This window comes from Lepisosteus platostomus, chromosome 6, assembly GCF_059453375.1.
Source record: "Lepisosteus platostomus isolate fLepPlt1 chromosome 6, fLepPlt1.hap1, whole genome shotgun sequence".
NCBI lineage: Eukaryota > Metazoa > Chordata > Actinopteri > Semionotiformes > Lepisosteidae > Lepisosteus > Lepisosteus platostomus.
Window position 1 is genome coordinate 54569713 of NC_142616.1, and position 16134 is coordinate 54585846.

Here is a 16134-nt window from a genome sequence, read left to right on the forward strand (position 1 = left end):
TATCTGATTGGGTGGGAGGGTTCCTGCCTGAAAGAAGGCTGTGACTCTGAGTTGGGCGCTGACCCCGCCCCTGAAGTCAAAGGAAAGGCAGGCTTCCAACAATTCTTAGGGAATCTCAGCCAGAAAGGCAAAGCAAGGCGTATTTATATCAAGGTTTCTCTTGAAAGCGTCTTAGATAGAGAAGCACTGATTGACACTGGGGCTGAAATTAGTTTGATGTCAGCCGATCTACTCAGCGAGCTCAAACGAGTAGCGAAAGGAAAAGGCATCAGACTTAAGGTAGAACCGTGTAAGATAGATATTTCCAGCTATACCCAGGATCATGCCAGGATCACACACCGAGTGTGGGTGGCACTTAGGTTCGGGCCAATGAATGTGGTGCATCCTGTTTACATCTCTAGGTTTAAAACAGAGCCACTACTCATTGGCCAAGACCTGCTTGACAGGCTGGAGCCTCTGGTGGACTGCCAGCGTGGAAAATTGTGGGCTCAGGTCAAAAACCCTAAGCCTGTCGTACAGCAAAAAGGGGGGTTCAGTGGTTATGCTGTGACCACACAGTGCCCACTGAACACAATAGCTGAGTTGGAGGTTCCACCTGGTTCCTCTGGACGAGAAATAAATGTCTCTTCTTGCTTTCCAAAACTACAGGGAAGTCCTGCCCAGGCCAGCACTCCCACGGTCTCCCAACTACAGGAGCAGTGCTCCGAGCAGCTGCTTGACCCGCCAGGTAAAGCACACCCCTTTTTCATCCCTGAAGAAGAGTGGATCTCCCTGTCCGGTAATGAATGGGAGTCCTTTCTGTGCGCCCTGGTACCTCAGGGGGACCAGGACTACCACCCCATGGTGATGGGAGGGGTCCAGGTTGCAGAAGTGCAGGTTGATGATGTAATTCTCAGCCTCAGCTCTGAGAAGTCCATAATCAGTGAAGGTCTGTTCAAGGACCTGTCGCGAAGCCGTCAGGTGACCCTGGTGACGCAGTCACAGGTTCTGTGGTGGGCACCCCCACCTCATAGGTCCATTTGGAGCAAAGGAAGTTGTGTAGCTTCCATCTCCATCGGAAAAAGGAAGTTTGCTCACTACTTCCAGGTAGCACCTCAGCTGACCAATTCGGTCTGTATTGGTGCAGACCTCTTGGTTCGACTGGTCGCCCAGCTGGACACAGTAAACAGTGTGCTGTGGACACGGGTGAACCCAGATGCCCACTCTCTAAGCGGCGACCCCGAGAACATTCGGTCAGGTCAGACGATTCCTCAGGCCTGCCAGGTTGTAAATGAATCGGACCTGATCGTTCCTGCATCAACAGCAGGGTTTCCGGTACGCCTTGTCCTGAAGAAGGGACAGAGAATGGATGCTGAGATGGTTTTCTTCCAACCATCAGCTCAGTTTATCAGACTGAACCTAGCAGTCTGTGGAACCCCCAGACTGGAACGGAATGGCCGAGCCACCTGCCTGTTGGTGCAGAACATAGCAAAACAAGATGTCAAAATCCCTGCTCGCACTGACATGGGACTGGTAATTGACAATGGTTTCTATGATTTCGAACTGGCCATCCCAGTACTGGGGCAGCTCCCTGGTCCCTTGGCCAGGGAGGGGGGAAACGAGCAGGTGTACTACACCTACCCCCGGCGGATGATCGCAATTATGCCAATAGAGGGATTCTGCAACCAGGAGGTGTGCAGAGTGGACCTTAGCGATAAGGATGAGATGGTTGTGTACACAGTACACGCAGGTGTTCCGACGGACCACTCAGCTAAGAGTGCGACCCGGGATACCGCCATGCCGTCAAAAGCGGGGTTCCTAGAGCAGGTACAGGAACAGGTTGGTAAGGCAGATGCCCTGGAAACGGAAAGCCAGCGTCAGCAGCTGCGTCAGATCTTCCAGGATTTCCAGGAGGTGTTTGCACGGGATGCCTATGACTGCGGGGTGACGGATTTGCACACAGTGCGCATTCCCACAGCCCCTGGCGCCCGCCCAACCTATGTCAGGCAGTATCGCATTCCCCTCACGGCATACGAGTCCATAAAGCAGACGTTGGATGCTCTACTAGAGCGTCAGATCATAAGGGAGTGTAACTCCACTTATAACTCCCCACTGTGGCCGGTGCTGAAACCCAATGGTAAGTGGCGTCTGACCATTGACTACCGGCAGCTGAATAAACAGGTTCCTTTGTCACGATGGCCAATGATCTACCTAGATCAGGAGTTAGCCAAGGTGACAACAGCGAAATATTTCACCACAGTGGATGTGGCCAATGGGTTCTGGACCCTTAAGGTAGAACCGACAGACCAGTACAAACTGGCCTTTTCCTTCGGAAACAGGCAGTTCACCTGGAATCGATGCCCCTTTGGGTATTCCAACTCCCCAGCGGAGTTCAACATATTTCTGCACAAAGCCATGAGTGATGCAGCCGCCAGGGGCAACCTGGTCTATGTGGACGATATTCTGATGCGGAGTCAGACCTGGGAAGAACACATGGCCGAGATCAGGCATGTGTTGACCCAGCTCTCCCGTGCAGGGGCCAAACTGTCTCTGGCTAAGGGACAGTGGTGTAGGACCCAAGTGGAGTACGTGGGACTGTTGGTTGGAGCCCAAGGCATACAGCCACAGTCCAGCAGAGTCCAAGCTATCCAGAATATGAAGTCGCCCACTAACCTGTCTGAACTGCGCAGCTTTCTGGGAGTATGTAATTATTCCCGGCAGTTCATTGAGGATTACGCTGAAATAGCAAGGCCCCTCCACAAGCTGTTGCAGAAAGACGTGCCCTTTGAGTGGGGACCTTCCCCAGAACAGGCTGTGATGGAGCTGAAGCGCAAACTCGGTAGTGCACCATGCTTGGCCTACCCTGACAAAAATAAGGTCTTCTACCTTGAAGCAGGGTTCTCAGAGCACTGCCTTGGGGCTGCTCTGAGTCAGGAATATGACCAAGAGCGAAGGGTGGTGGCGTATGCCAGTCGAGCCCTGACCCCAGTGGAGCAAAAGTTCTTGGACTGCGAGAAGGCCCTGTTGTCTACGGTCTGGTCGGTAGAACACTTCCGTAGTTATGTTGGGGGACAAAAGATCATCATCGAAACCTGCCACCAACCTGTGACATTCCTGCATAGCCAGAGACTGAAAGCAGGCAGGGTGTCAAATAGCAGGATTGTGGCATGGATGATGGCCCTACAAGGCTATGAGATAGAGGTACGTTATGCACAGAGCAAGAAAATGTACCTGGGACAGGGCCTGGCTTTGGGCCAAGTGTGTCACGGCTGTGACACTGACATGGAAGCTCCAGAAATGATTCCCGCTGCTGAGCTACCGAACAATCATCGGTACTACGATGAGAACGTGGGCCAGGGCTTACCCATGGCCTATGTTGACGGTTGCTCTTTTCGCCACGAACAGCAGGTGCTAGCAGGGGTAGGTGTAGTCTGGCAAGACAATACTCCCTGTGGGCCGACCCGCTATAAGCTAGGACCAAAGACTAGTCAGTATGCGGAAGTAGCTGGGGTGCTGATCACCCTCCAGCAGGCCCTGACAAATGGCCTTAAACAGTTTGTCATCTGTAGTGACTCGAACTACGCCCGACATAGCTTCGTGTCCCATCTTCCGTATTGGAAGGGTAACGGCATGAAAAATGCCCGGGGCAAGGAAGTAAAGAACAAAGAGTTGTTCCTGGCCAGTGACAAGCTCACGACCGTGGCTGGAATGATGGTTTACTGGAGTAAGGTGAAGGGACACTCCCAGGTGAAGGGTCCCGACAAAGACGGGAATGATGAGGCCGACCGGCTGGCCAAATCTGGCGCCTTAGAGGGTGATCCCTGGCAGTTCCAGCAGGAATGGCTACCCACAGAAACCGTGGCTGAGGTCAAGGCGGTCACCCGGAGCAGGGCTAGACAGGATGTCGGAGATGACCCTCAATCTGTAGTGCTTGGGTCACAGGGTTTTAACACCGATCTTGCGGAAATGCAGAAACAGGACCCAGCAATTGGGCAAATGTATCAGCATATCGCTGACCCAGTGCGTCAACCTCTTTCAGAGCAGGTGCTGAGCCAGTCTCCGGAGCTGAAGGAGCTGGCAGAGGTGAAAGACAACCTAAAAATTATAAAGGGGTTGTTGGTTTGTGTACCAGTTGCACAAGGTGTCCCAAAGTGGGTAGTTCCCCGCTGTCATCGGGGGGTCATGATCCAACACGCTCATGACGAACCCTGTGGGGGTCACCGGGGAATCAAGGCCACGTACGACACTATCCAGCAGGTGGCATTCTGGCCTCACATGGGCCAAGACATCGCCGCGTATGTAAAGGGGTGTCTGACGTGTAGCCAGTTCCAACCATCACGGCCCTTGCACCGTGCACCACTCCAGAAAAAGGGCATGACATTCCCCTGGTCCAATCTACAAATGGATTGGGTGGGGCCGCTGGTGAGGTCATCCAGAGGGAACAAATATTTCCTCACTGTTACGTGTGCATTCACAAAATGGATTGAGTGCCTCCCAGCACCCAACGACACGGCAGAGACAACTGCAGTGCTGTTGGTGAACCATGTGTTCAGTCGATGGGGACTCCCCCTGACCGTGGACTCGGATCGGGGAACCCATTTCACAGCTACAGTAATGGCAACCCTGTGGAATATGCTTGGGGTCAAGGCCCAGTTGCATATCTCCTACCACCCTCAATCCTCGGGCCAGGCAGAAAGGGCAAACCGAACGGTGGTTAGTATGCTCAAAAAGTTTGTCTCCACCAACAGTAGGGACTGGGACATTAAGCTGCCCCTGGTTCTGATGGCCATCCGAGCCACGCCCCATTGCTCTACGGGGGTCCCACCTTTTGAGATGATGACAGGTCGGAAGATGACTCTTCCCCTACACTGTCTCTATGGGGTGGAGGACCTGAGCATGACGGGGGCTGCTACGGCCCATCAGTATGTGTCAGACCTGCGAGCACATCTGCAAGCAACCTTTGCTTTTGCCCAGAACAATCTGGGAAGGAGTGCAGAGGGTAGGAAAGCATACTATGACCGAAAGGCAGTTAACCAGGAACTCCAAGTAGGAGACAAGGTCCTGTACTTCCAATTTGCCAAACCCACAGGGGTGGCCCGGAAGTTCTTACCCAGTTGGACAGGACCCCACAAGATTGTCGATAAGGTATCACCGGTAGCTTATCGAATTCGGATTGAAAAGGGAAGGCAATCTCTGGTCTACAAGTGGGTGCATCGCAACCACCTCCGGTTGTATCGCCCATCTCAAATGGCGCCGGAGGACACAGAATAGGGTTAAAAGTCTAAACCCGATCAAAGAGGGGGGTGCCCCTTTGTAGTTGCAGGTAGTTAGGTACGGTAGTGTAGGTCCTGCTAGGAAAATATATTCAAAAATATAGTGGAACTGTACCATGTGCCTCATCTGTGTTCCAGAATGGGAATCCTAAAACTGCCACGGCTGGTCCTGACAGTACTGTGGATCGCCTCGACACAGCCCCTTGAAGTTGTGGAACCCGGTCCTCCTACCGGCATAGTCCTGCAGGACGCTCCCGGATTGTTGTTAACAAATTGCAGAACATATACTCAGCGAGTGTATGTACGGCTGGACCCACATGATGTGTTTCGGAAGCACATCAGCATGAACAGTAGGGTGTCCTATCATGGTAGGCAGTGGGCTGGGGATACTGTATGGCATGCCCAGCTAGACACTATACACATGCTCCGCCAGCTGAGGAAGGCAACAGTCACCCAGGAAGAGATGACAGGCCTCAGCCGCCCCAAAAGGTTCTTGGGGGGTCTGATTGCTGCGGCCTCCGCCGTGGGTTCGCTATTTTCAGCGGGTCTGTTTGCTGCTAACACTGTCACCCTGACCACCCTGAGAAGGCAGGTGTCTGGGTTACGTAAGGAAATGCCAGAAATTTATGACAAGCTGTATCAACAGCAGCAGCGGCTGGAAAGCCTAGGGAAAACCTTACAGGGCACAATTTTAGCAGTAAACCTTCATGCAGCACTGTTAAATAACACCCTCCACACCGTGGGCAGGATTGTCGACGTGTTACAGTGGGACTATGCTTATGTGCAACAGGTCAGAATGCTGATGCAGGATCTGCTTAGGGAGCTTAGTGCCACAGTAACTAGCCTAGCCATGGGACAGATTCCAACCTACTTGGTTCCACTGTCCTTAGTAGAAGAAGTACTGAAGTCAACCACTTCCGAGATGGTGCAGCCATTGCAAGTACATCTTGCATACAGTCTAGGCAGTGCCATTCCCATACATGTCAACCCCGAAGCCAAGGAAATAGGTTTCCTGTTGAACCTTCCCATCGTGAGTAGCAAGGATATCTATAGACTCAAGTCTATATTGAACCTTGGCTTCTGGAGGGGGGACATGCATGTGAAGTTGACCACCCCACCGCTCGTAGCTTACCAGGAGGATGATCCAAATTTGTACCTTGTTCCAAACCTGGAACTGTGTATATCAACCAAGGATATCCACTGGGTATGCCCAAGTAAGCCATTCCTTAGGGACACAACTCAGAGGTTGTGTGGTATCAGAAAGGGGGCTGCCACTGAAAAGTGTAAAGCCACAGTGATGAGCAGACGTGAGGTTAACGAACCCCAGGTTGAGCAGGTGGGAAAGAAATGGCTGGTCAGCACACCACAGTTAACGGTTACAATAACCTATGACAGACATGATACAGCTACCGAAGTGCAGCTACCCAACCAAACAGTTTTTCTACAAGTTCCTGAAGGAGCTATAGTGCATCTCAACGATTTAGCACTGTATCACCTGGAGTCAGAACTGTATGAAACGGAACTCGAGATTGTGGACGCTTTCAGAGGACACAGCGTTGACTTGGATGAGAGAATCCAAGAGACAGTAAGTCTTGAGGGTGTACAGGTAGTCGAATTTGTTCTCAACGACACAAACTTAAAAACTACACTGGTAGGTCCCAAGCACAGTCGTTGTGGATCCTCTGGGGCGCTAGGAACAGTAAACGTGGTCATCTTGACACTGCTGCTGGGTAGCTGGATCATGGCTGGGGTAATGTGTTGGATGCTGTTCTCTTGTATCAAAGCCTTGCGGGGTAGTTTGAATGAGACAAAGGGAGCAATGGTTTATCACCGAAATCAGGTAACCACGCCCAAGCGTCTGCCTGCTGCAGAGCTTTCCGATACTGATAGTGAACTGCCGGAAGTTTAAGGTCTAGGGCTAATGATGACGCCCGATGCCTCATTTCTATGTACCTTATAACTGAGAGCAGGTATACGCAATGTTCTTTCCAACACTATTTCCTGTACAAATTCTCGAGAGGTAATGTGAATATTGGGTGGTAGAATCCACCGGGGTACAACAGACATCACTTAACTCTGTTTTTGTTTTGAAGGCAACAACGCCTCAGGACCTCGTGACCTTCAAAAAGGGGGGATATGTAGCGGCAATGCTTGTTAATAAGACAGAATTAAGCGTTGGTATGCTCCTAAAAGAGGCCCCATCTCACCCTCCATCTCTGTGGTGCAGCCACAGAGAAAGAATTCATGCAAGCTGATTTAAGATGTTTTCTTGTGATAAGAAACCAGCTCCCAAAGGGGGATGCACTTAGCTAAGCCTGGCTATCATGATCAATGGTCAGCCATTGGCGCCTATCTGTCTAGGGAGTGCGAGTTGGACATCTGGATTGCATTCCTAAGTGTCAGGACTAAGTGACTCATATCTCACCTTGACCAACCAATCAGGGACTGGCAGGGCGTGGTAATACCACGTGGGTCTACAATGCCCGCCAAACTCTCAACCAATCAGCACACATCTGGGTCTTGATCAAAAAGGGAGCGCAAGCTCAGTTCTGGGCTCTCCTTGGCCATTTTCGCGCATCCTCAGAGACAATCACGTGACAACTGCTGTTGTCTGCAAAAGGACTTGGACTTTGTTCTAAGCGCGAGGCCGAGGATCCCGTACGTACTCAGAATTCTACCAACGTGAATGCTCCGCTTGATCAACGGCAGCCTACAGTTGGACCCTCGTCGACAACCTGAATAGCTTATTCAGAAGCAGCGCTGGACCGGGAACGAACCAGTTTCTTCCCAGGCAAAAGAGTGACTTGTGAGGACTCGCGGTCACACTCTGTGCATAGAGACTTTCTACTAGCCAGCCGGACTGCTGGTAGATCCCCTCGGAGCAACGACTGCCCTGCGCGCCGCAGTCAGATTCCTCCGCCCGTCCTACTCCGAGCTGCACCTCGACTGGTTGGCCGGTAGCCAGAGGACGCCGTCACAACGCCCATTGGACAACTGCTGCAACAGAGGCTGCAACAGAGCCTGTCAGCTGGTTTGGTGTTCGTGCCGGGAAACTCCAAATCCAAACACAGTGGATAAGTAAACCCCATGTTCTACATTGCGTCTCGAGAATTCAATTGTACCTCAACACAAGTTGTTATCAATTTAATTCATGAGTAATGTATTTACTTCCGAGTTTAGAGTAACAGTGGGTAATAACACTGATTAGCGATTTGGTAACCGAACGATATATATTGACATATATTCTCTGTTGTGTATCTCTTTGTGTTTGCATCTCTTCGAGATTATATACCTTGTATATTGATAACCCTCACCGTAAGGTCTGCCGCTCGTATCCAGGCAGACTAGTATATGTTTGTTGCACAGTTATATTAATAAATGTATCCCGTGTATTGAACCCGTGTGTGTGCGTTGTTAGTTGTTCTGACGATTGATTTTCTAAAAGCCCCGACGAACAACCTCGTGATTACTGCTACAATTAATAATTGTCTCAGTAAACCCATCAAAACCACTACACCTCTATTGAGTGAAAAGGGTTGCATTAATTCTTGGAGAAATTCTGAACCCTAACCCTAACTTGCAAAACCAGAGCTAGGAATAGGGTTAGGATTCCTGCAAAACATAGATACTTTTTGATGGCATGGCTGTGTTTTAGGGCAGAAATGATATTTAGGAAAAGTGTTGTTTCAATGATATCTGCAGAATTTTTTTCTTATATTTCTAGCTGCACTGCATTGCTTAAAATTGGAATTTTGCCTAAAGTGCACTAAGGCAAAGGTTTGAAAAAAGCTAAAAATACCTTTCAAAATCTTACCTCTTTCATTGAGTGCACATGCATATTATCAAATAAAGCCCGGATTCTTGGGGATTTGGTGATTCTTACACCTGTTAAGCCTGAAACCAAGTTCATTGAGCTAACCTTCCAAAACAATATTTCCAATAGTAGAATTCTTGTCCAAAAATAGAATTTTACTCTTGCTGGTACGTTCTCATTAGTTTGATGGGCTTGCTTAACCATTTGTGACCAATATTTTGTTTCAGGAAAGTATATTTTGCCCTCTATTGAGTGAAAAGGGTTGCATTAATTCATGGAGGAAATTCTGAACCCTAACCCTAACTTGCAAAACCAGAGCTAGGGTTAGGGTTAGGATTCCTGCAAAACATAGATACTTTTTGATTGCATGGCTGTGTTTTAGGGCAGAAATGATGTTTAGGACAATTGTTGTTTCAGTGATATCTGCAGAATTATTTTCTTCCACTTTAAGCTGCAGTGCATTGCTTAAAATTGGAATTTTGCCTAAAGTGCACTAAGGCAAAGGTTTGAAAAATGCTTAAAATACCTTTCAAAATCTTACCTCTGGCATTGAGTGCACATGCATATTATCAAATAAAGCCCAGATTCTTGGGGTTTTGGTGATTCTTACACCAGTTAAGCCTGAAACCAAGCTCAGTGAGATAACCTTCCAAAACAATTTATCCAATAGTAGAATTCTTGTCCAAATATAGAATTTTACTCTTCCTGGTACGTTCTCATTAGTTTGATGGGCTTGCTTAACCATTTGTGACCAATATTTTGTTTCAGGAAAGTATATTTTGCCCTCTATTGAGTGAAAAGGGTTGCATTAATTCTTGGAGGAAATTCTGAACCCTAACCCTAACTTGCAAAACCAGAGCTAGGGTTATGGTTAGGATTCCTGCAAAACATAGATACTTTTTGATGGCATGGCTGTGTTTTAGGGCAGAAATGATATTTAGGAAAAGTGTTGTTTCAATGATATCTGCAGAATTTTTTTCTTATATTTTTAGCTGCACTGCATTGCTTAAAATTGGAATTTTGCCTAAAGTGCACTAAGGCAAAGGTTTGAAAAAAGCTAAAAATACCTTTCAAAATCTTACCTCTTTCATTGAGTGCACATGCATATTATCAAATAAAGCCCAGATTCTTGGGGTTTTGGTGATTCTTACACCTGTTAAGCCTGAAACCAAGTTCATTGAGCTAACCTTCCAAAACAATATTTCCAATAGTAGAATTCTTGTCCAAAAATAGAATTTTACTCTGGCTGGTACGTTCTCATTAGTTTGATGGGCTTGCTTAACCATTTGTGACCAATATTTTGTTTCAGGTTTATTTTGTATAAAAGTATATTTTGCCCTCTATTGAGTGAAAAGGGTTGCATTAATTCTTGGAGGAAATTCTGAACCCTAACCCTAACTTGCAAAACCAGAGCTAGGGTTATGGTTAGGATTCCTGCAAAACATAGATACTTTTTGATGGCATGGCTGTGTTTTAGGGCAGAAATGATATTTAGGAAAAGTGTTGTTTCAATGATATCTGCAGAATTTTTTTCTTATATTTTTAGCTGCACTGCATTGCTTAAAATTGGAATTTTGCCTAAAGTGCACTAAGGCAAAGGTTTGAAAAAAGCTAAAAATACCTTTCAAAATCTTACCTCTTTCATTGAGTGCACATGCATATTATCAAATAAAGCCCAGATTCTTGGGGTTTTGGTGATTCTTACACCTGTTAAGCCTGAAACCAAGTTCATTGAGCTAACCTTCCAAAACAATATTTCAATAGTAGAATTCTTGTCCAAAAATAGAATTTTACTCTTGCTGGTAAGTTCTCATTAGTTTGATGGGCTTGCTTAACCATTTGTGACCAATATTTTATTTCAGGAAAGTGTATTTTGCTCTCTATTGAGTGAAAAGGGTTGCATTAATTCTTGGAGGAAATTCTGAACCCTAACCCTAACTTGCAAAACCAGAGCTATGGTTATGGTTAGGATTCCTGCAAAACATAGATACTTTTTGATGGCATGGCTGTGTTTTAGGGCAGAAATGATGTTTAGGACAATTGTTGTTTCAGTGATATCTGCAGAATTATTTTCTTCCATTTTTAGCTGCACTGCATTGCTTAAAATTGGAATTTTGCCTAAAGTGCACTAAGGCAAAGGTTTGAAAAAAGCTAAAAATACCTTTCAAAATCTTACCTCTGGCATTGAGTGCACATGCATATTATCAAATAAAGCCCAGATTCTTGGGGTTTTGGTGATTCTTACACCTGTTAAGCCTGAAACCAAGTTCATTGAGCTAACCTTCCAAAACAATATTTCAATAGTAGAATTCTTGTCCAAAAATAGAATTTTACTCTTGCTGGTACGTTCTCATTAGTTTGATGGGCTTGCTTAACCATTTGTGACCAATATTTTATTTCAGGAAAGTGTATTTTGCTCTCTATTGAGTGAAAAGGGTTGCATTAATTCTTGGAGGAAATTCTGAACCCTAACCCTAACTTGCAAAACCAGAGCTATGGTTATGGTTAGGATTCCTGCAAAACATAGATACTTTTTGATGGCATGGCTGTGTTTTAGGGCAGAAATGATATTTAGGACAATTGTTGTTTCAGTGATATCTGCAGAATTATTTTCTTCCATTTTTAGCTGCACTGCATTGCTTAAAATTGGAATTTTGCCTAAAGTGCACTAAGGCAAAGGTTTGAAAAAAGCTAAAAATACCTTTCAAAATCTTACCTCTGGCATTGAGTGCACATGCATATTATCAAATAAAGCCCAGATTCTTGGGGTTTTGGTGATTCTTACACCTGTTAAGCCTGAAACCAAGTTCATTGAGCTAACCTTCCAAAACAATATTTCCAATAGTAGAATTCTTGCTAAAAAATAGAATTTTACTCTTGCTGGAACGTTCTCATTAGTTTGATGGGCTTGCTTAACCATTTGTGACCAATATTTTGTTTCAGGAAAGTATATTTTGCCCTCTATTGAGTGAAAGGGGTTGCATTAATTCTTGGAGGAAATTCTGAACCCTAACCCTAACTTGCAAAACCAGAGCTAGGGTTAGGGTTAGGGTTCCTGCAAAACATAGATACTTTTTGATGGCATGGCTGTTTTTTAGGGCAGAAATGATGTTTAGGACAATTGTTGTTTCAGTGATATCTGCAGAATTATTTTCTTCCATTTTTAGCTGCAGTGCATTGCTTAAAATTGGAATTTTGCCTAAAGTGCACTAAGGCAAAGGTTTGCAAAAAGCTTAAAATACCTTTCAAAATCTTACCTCTGGCATTGAGTGCACATGCATATTATCAAATAAAGCCCAGATTCTTGGGGTTTTGGTGATTCTTACACCAGTTAAGCCTGAAACCAAGCTCATTGAGATAACCTTCCAAAACAATATTTCCAATAGTAGAATACTTGTCCAAATGTAGAATTTTACTCTTCTTGGTACGTTCTCATTAGTTTGGTGGGCTTGCTTAAGCATTTGTGACCAATATTTTGTTTCAGGAAAGTATATTTTGCCCTCAATTGAGTGAAAAGGGTTGCATTAATTCTTGGAGGAAATTCTGAACCCTATCCCTAACTTGCAAACCCAGAGCTAGGGTTAGGGTTAGGATTCCTGCAAAACATAGATACGTTTTGATGGCATAGCTGTGTTTTAGGGCAGAAATGATATTTAGGACAATTGTTGTTTCAATGATATCTGCAGAATTTTTTTCTTCCATATTTAGCTGCACTGCATTGCTTAAAATAGGAATTTTGCCGAAAGTGTACTAAGGCAAAGGTTTGAAAAAAGCTAAAAATACCTTTCAAAATCTTACCTCTTTCATTGAGTGCACATGCATATTATCAAATAAAGCCCAGATTCTTGGGGTTTTGGTGATTCTTACACCTGTTAAGCCTGAAACCAAGTTCATTGAGCTAACCTTCCAAAACAATATTTCCAATAGTAGAATTCTTGCTAAAAAATAGAATTTTACTCTTGCTGGAACGTTCTCATTAGTTTGATGGGCTTGCTTAACCATTTGTGACCAATATTTTGTTTCAGGAAAGTATATTTTGCCCTCTATTGAGTGAAAAGGGTTGCATTAATTCTTGGAGGAAATTCTGAACCCTAACCCTAACTTGCAAAACCAGAGCTAGGGTTAGGGTTAGGATTCCTGCAAAACATAGATACTTTTTGATGGCATGGTTGTGTTTTAGGGCAGAAATGATATTTAGGAAAAATGTTGTTTCAATGATATCTGCAGAATTTTTTTCTTATATTTTTAGCTGCACTGCATTGCTTAAAATTGGAATTTTACCTAAAGTGCACTAAGGCAAAGGTTTGAAAAAAGCTAAAAATACCTTTCAAAATCTTACCTCTTTCATTGAGTGCAAATGCATATTATCAAATAAAGCCCAGATTCTTGGGGTTTTGGTGATTTTTACACCTGTTAAGCCTGAAACCAAGTTCATTGAGCTAACCTTCCAAAACAATATTTCCAATAGTAGAATTCTTGTCCAAAAATAGAATTTTACTCTTGCTGGTACGTTCTCATTAGTTTGATGGGCTTGCTTAACCATTTGTGACCAATATTTTGTTTCAGGAAAGTATATTTTGCCCTCTATTGAGTGAAAAGGGTTGCATTAATTCTTGGAGGAAATTCTGAACCCTAACCCTAACTTGCAAAACCAGAGCTAGGGTTAGGGTTAGGATTCCTGCAAAACATAGATACTTTTTGATTGCATGGCTGTGTTTTAGGGCAGAAATGATGTTTAGGACAATTGTTGTTTCAGTGATATCTGCAGAATTATTTTCTTCCATTTTAAGCTGCAGTGCATTGCTTAAAATTGGAATTTTGCCTAAAGTGCACTAAGGCAAAGGTTTGAAAAAAGCTTAAAATACCTTTCAAAATCTTACCTCTGGCATTGAATGCACATGCATATTATCAAATAAAGCCCAGATTCTTGGGGTTTTGGTGATTCTTACACCAGTTAAGCCTGAAACCAAGCTCATTGAGATCACCTTCCAAAACAACATCTCCAAAAGTAGAATACTTGTCCAAATATAGAATTTTACTCTTGTTGGTACGTTCTCATTAGTATGATGGGCTTGCTTAACCATTTGTGACCAATATTTTGTTTCAGGAAAGTATATTTTGCCCTCAATTGAGTGAAAAGGGTTGCATTAATTCTTGGAGGAAATTCTGAACCCTAACCCTAACTTGCAAACCCAGAGCTAGGGTTAGGGTTAGGATTCCTGCAAAACATAGATACTTTTTGATGGCATGGCTGTGTTTTAGGGCAGAAATGATGTTTAGGACAATTGTTGTTTCAGTGATATCTGCAGAATTATTTTCTTCCATTTTTAGCTGCACTGCATTGCTTAAAATTGGATTTTTGCCTAAAGTGCACTAAGGCAAAGGTTTGAAAAAAGCTTAAAATACCTTTCAAAATCTTACCTCTGGCATTGAGTGCACATGCATATTATCAAATAAAGCCCAGATTCTTGGGGTTTTGGTGATTCTTACACCAGTTAAGCCTGAAACCAAGCTCATTGAGATAACCTTCCAAAACAATGTATCCAATAGTAGAATTCTTGTCCAAATATAGAATTTTACTCTTGCTGGTACGTTCTCATTAGTTTGATAGCTTGCTTAACCATTTGTGACCAATATTTTGTTTCAGGAAAGTATATTTTGCCCTCAATTGAGTGAAGAGGGTTGCATTAATTCTTGGAGGAAATTCTGAACCCTATCCCTAACTTGCAAACCCAAAGCTAGGGTTAGGGTTAGGATTCCTGCAAAACATAGATACTTTTTGATGGCATAGCTGTGTTTTAGGCCAGAAATGATATTTAGGATAATTGTTGTTTCAGTGATATCTGCAGAATTATTTTCTTCCATTTTAAGCTGCAGTGCATTGCTTAAAATTGGAATTTTGCCTAAAGTGCACTAAGGCAAAGGTTTGAAAAAAGCTTAAAATACCTTTCAAAATCTTACCTCTGGCATTGAGTGCACATGCATATTATCAAATAAAGCCCAGATTCTTGGGGTTTTGGTGATTCTTACACCAGTTAAGCCTGAAACCAAGCTCATTGAGATCAGCTTCCAAAACAACATCTCCAAAAGTAGAATACTTGTCCAAATATAGAATTTTACTCTTGTTGGTACGTTCTCATTAGTATGATGGGCTTGCTTAACCATTTGTGACCAATATTTTGTTTCAGGAAAGTATATTTTGCCCTCAATTGAGTGAAAAGGGTTGCATTAATTCTTGGAGGAAATTCTGAACCCTAACCCTAACTTGCAAACCCAGAGCTAGGGTTAGGGTTAGGATTCCTGCAAAACATAGATACTTTTTGATGGCATGGCTGTGTTTTAGGGCAGAAATGATGTTTAGGACAATTGTTGTTTCAGTGATATCTGCAGAATTATTTTCTTCCATTTTTAGCTGCACTGCATTGCTTAAAATTGGATTTTTGCCTAAAGTGCACTAAGGCAAAGGTTTGAAAAAAGCTTAAAATACCTTTCAAAATCTTACCTCTGGCATTGAGTGCACATGCATATTATCAAATAAAGCCCAGATTCTTGGGGTTTTGGTGATTCTTACACCAGTTAAGCCTGAAACCAAGCTCATTGAGATAACCTTCCAAAACAATGTATCCAATAGTAGAATTCTTGTCCAAATATAGAATTTTACTCTTGCTGGTACGTTCTCATTAGTTTGATAGCTTGCTTAACCATTTGTGACCAATATTTTGTTTCAGGAAAGTATATTTTGCCCTCAATTGAGTGAAGAGGGTTGCATTAATTCTTGGAGGAAATTCTGAACCCTATCCCTAACTTGCAAACCCAAAGCTAGGGTTAGGGTTAGGATTCCTGCAAAACATAGATACTTTTTGATGGCATAGCTGTGTTTTAGGCCAGAAATGATATTTAGGATAATTGTTGTTTCAGTGATATCTGCAGAATTATTTTCTTCCATTTTAAGCTGCAGTGCATTGCTTAAAATTGGAATTTTGCCTAAAGTGCACTAAGGCAAAGGTTTGAAAAAAGCTTAAAATACCTTTCAAAATCTTACCTCTGGCATTGAGTGCACATGCATAT

General features: G+C 44.1%; 1 protein-coding gene across 1 annotated transcript in view; it reads left to right on the plus strand.

Moving 5' to 3' along the window:
• The first annotated feature begins 604 nt into the window (after positions 1 to 604).
• The window catches only part of LOC148661900 (uncharacterized), a 58194-nt gene continuing 42664 nt past the window's right edge, over positions 605 to 16134 (plus strand). The window contains exons 1-2 of the mRNA XM_088633783.1: positions 605 to 727; positions 5391 to 6375. Coding sequence (XP_088489909.1) covers positions 5392 to 6375 — 984 coding nt within the window. The 5' untranslated portion in view covers positions 605 to 727; position 5391. The remainder of the gene's footprint in view (positions 728 to 5390; positions 6376 to 16134) is intronic.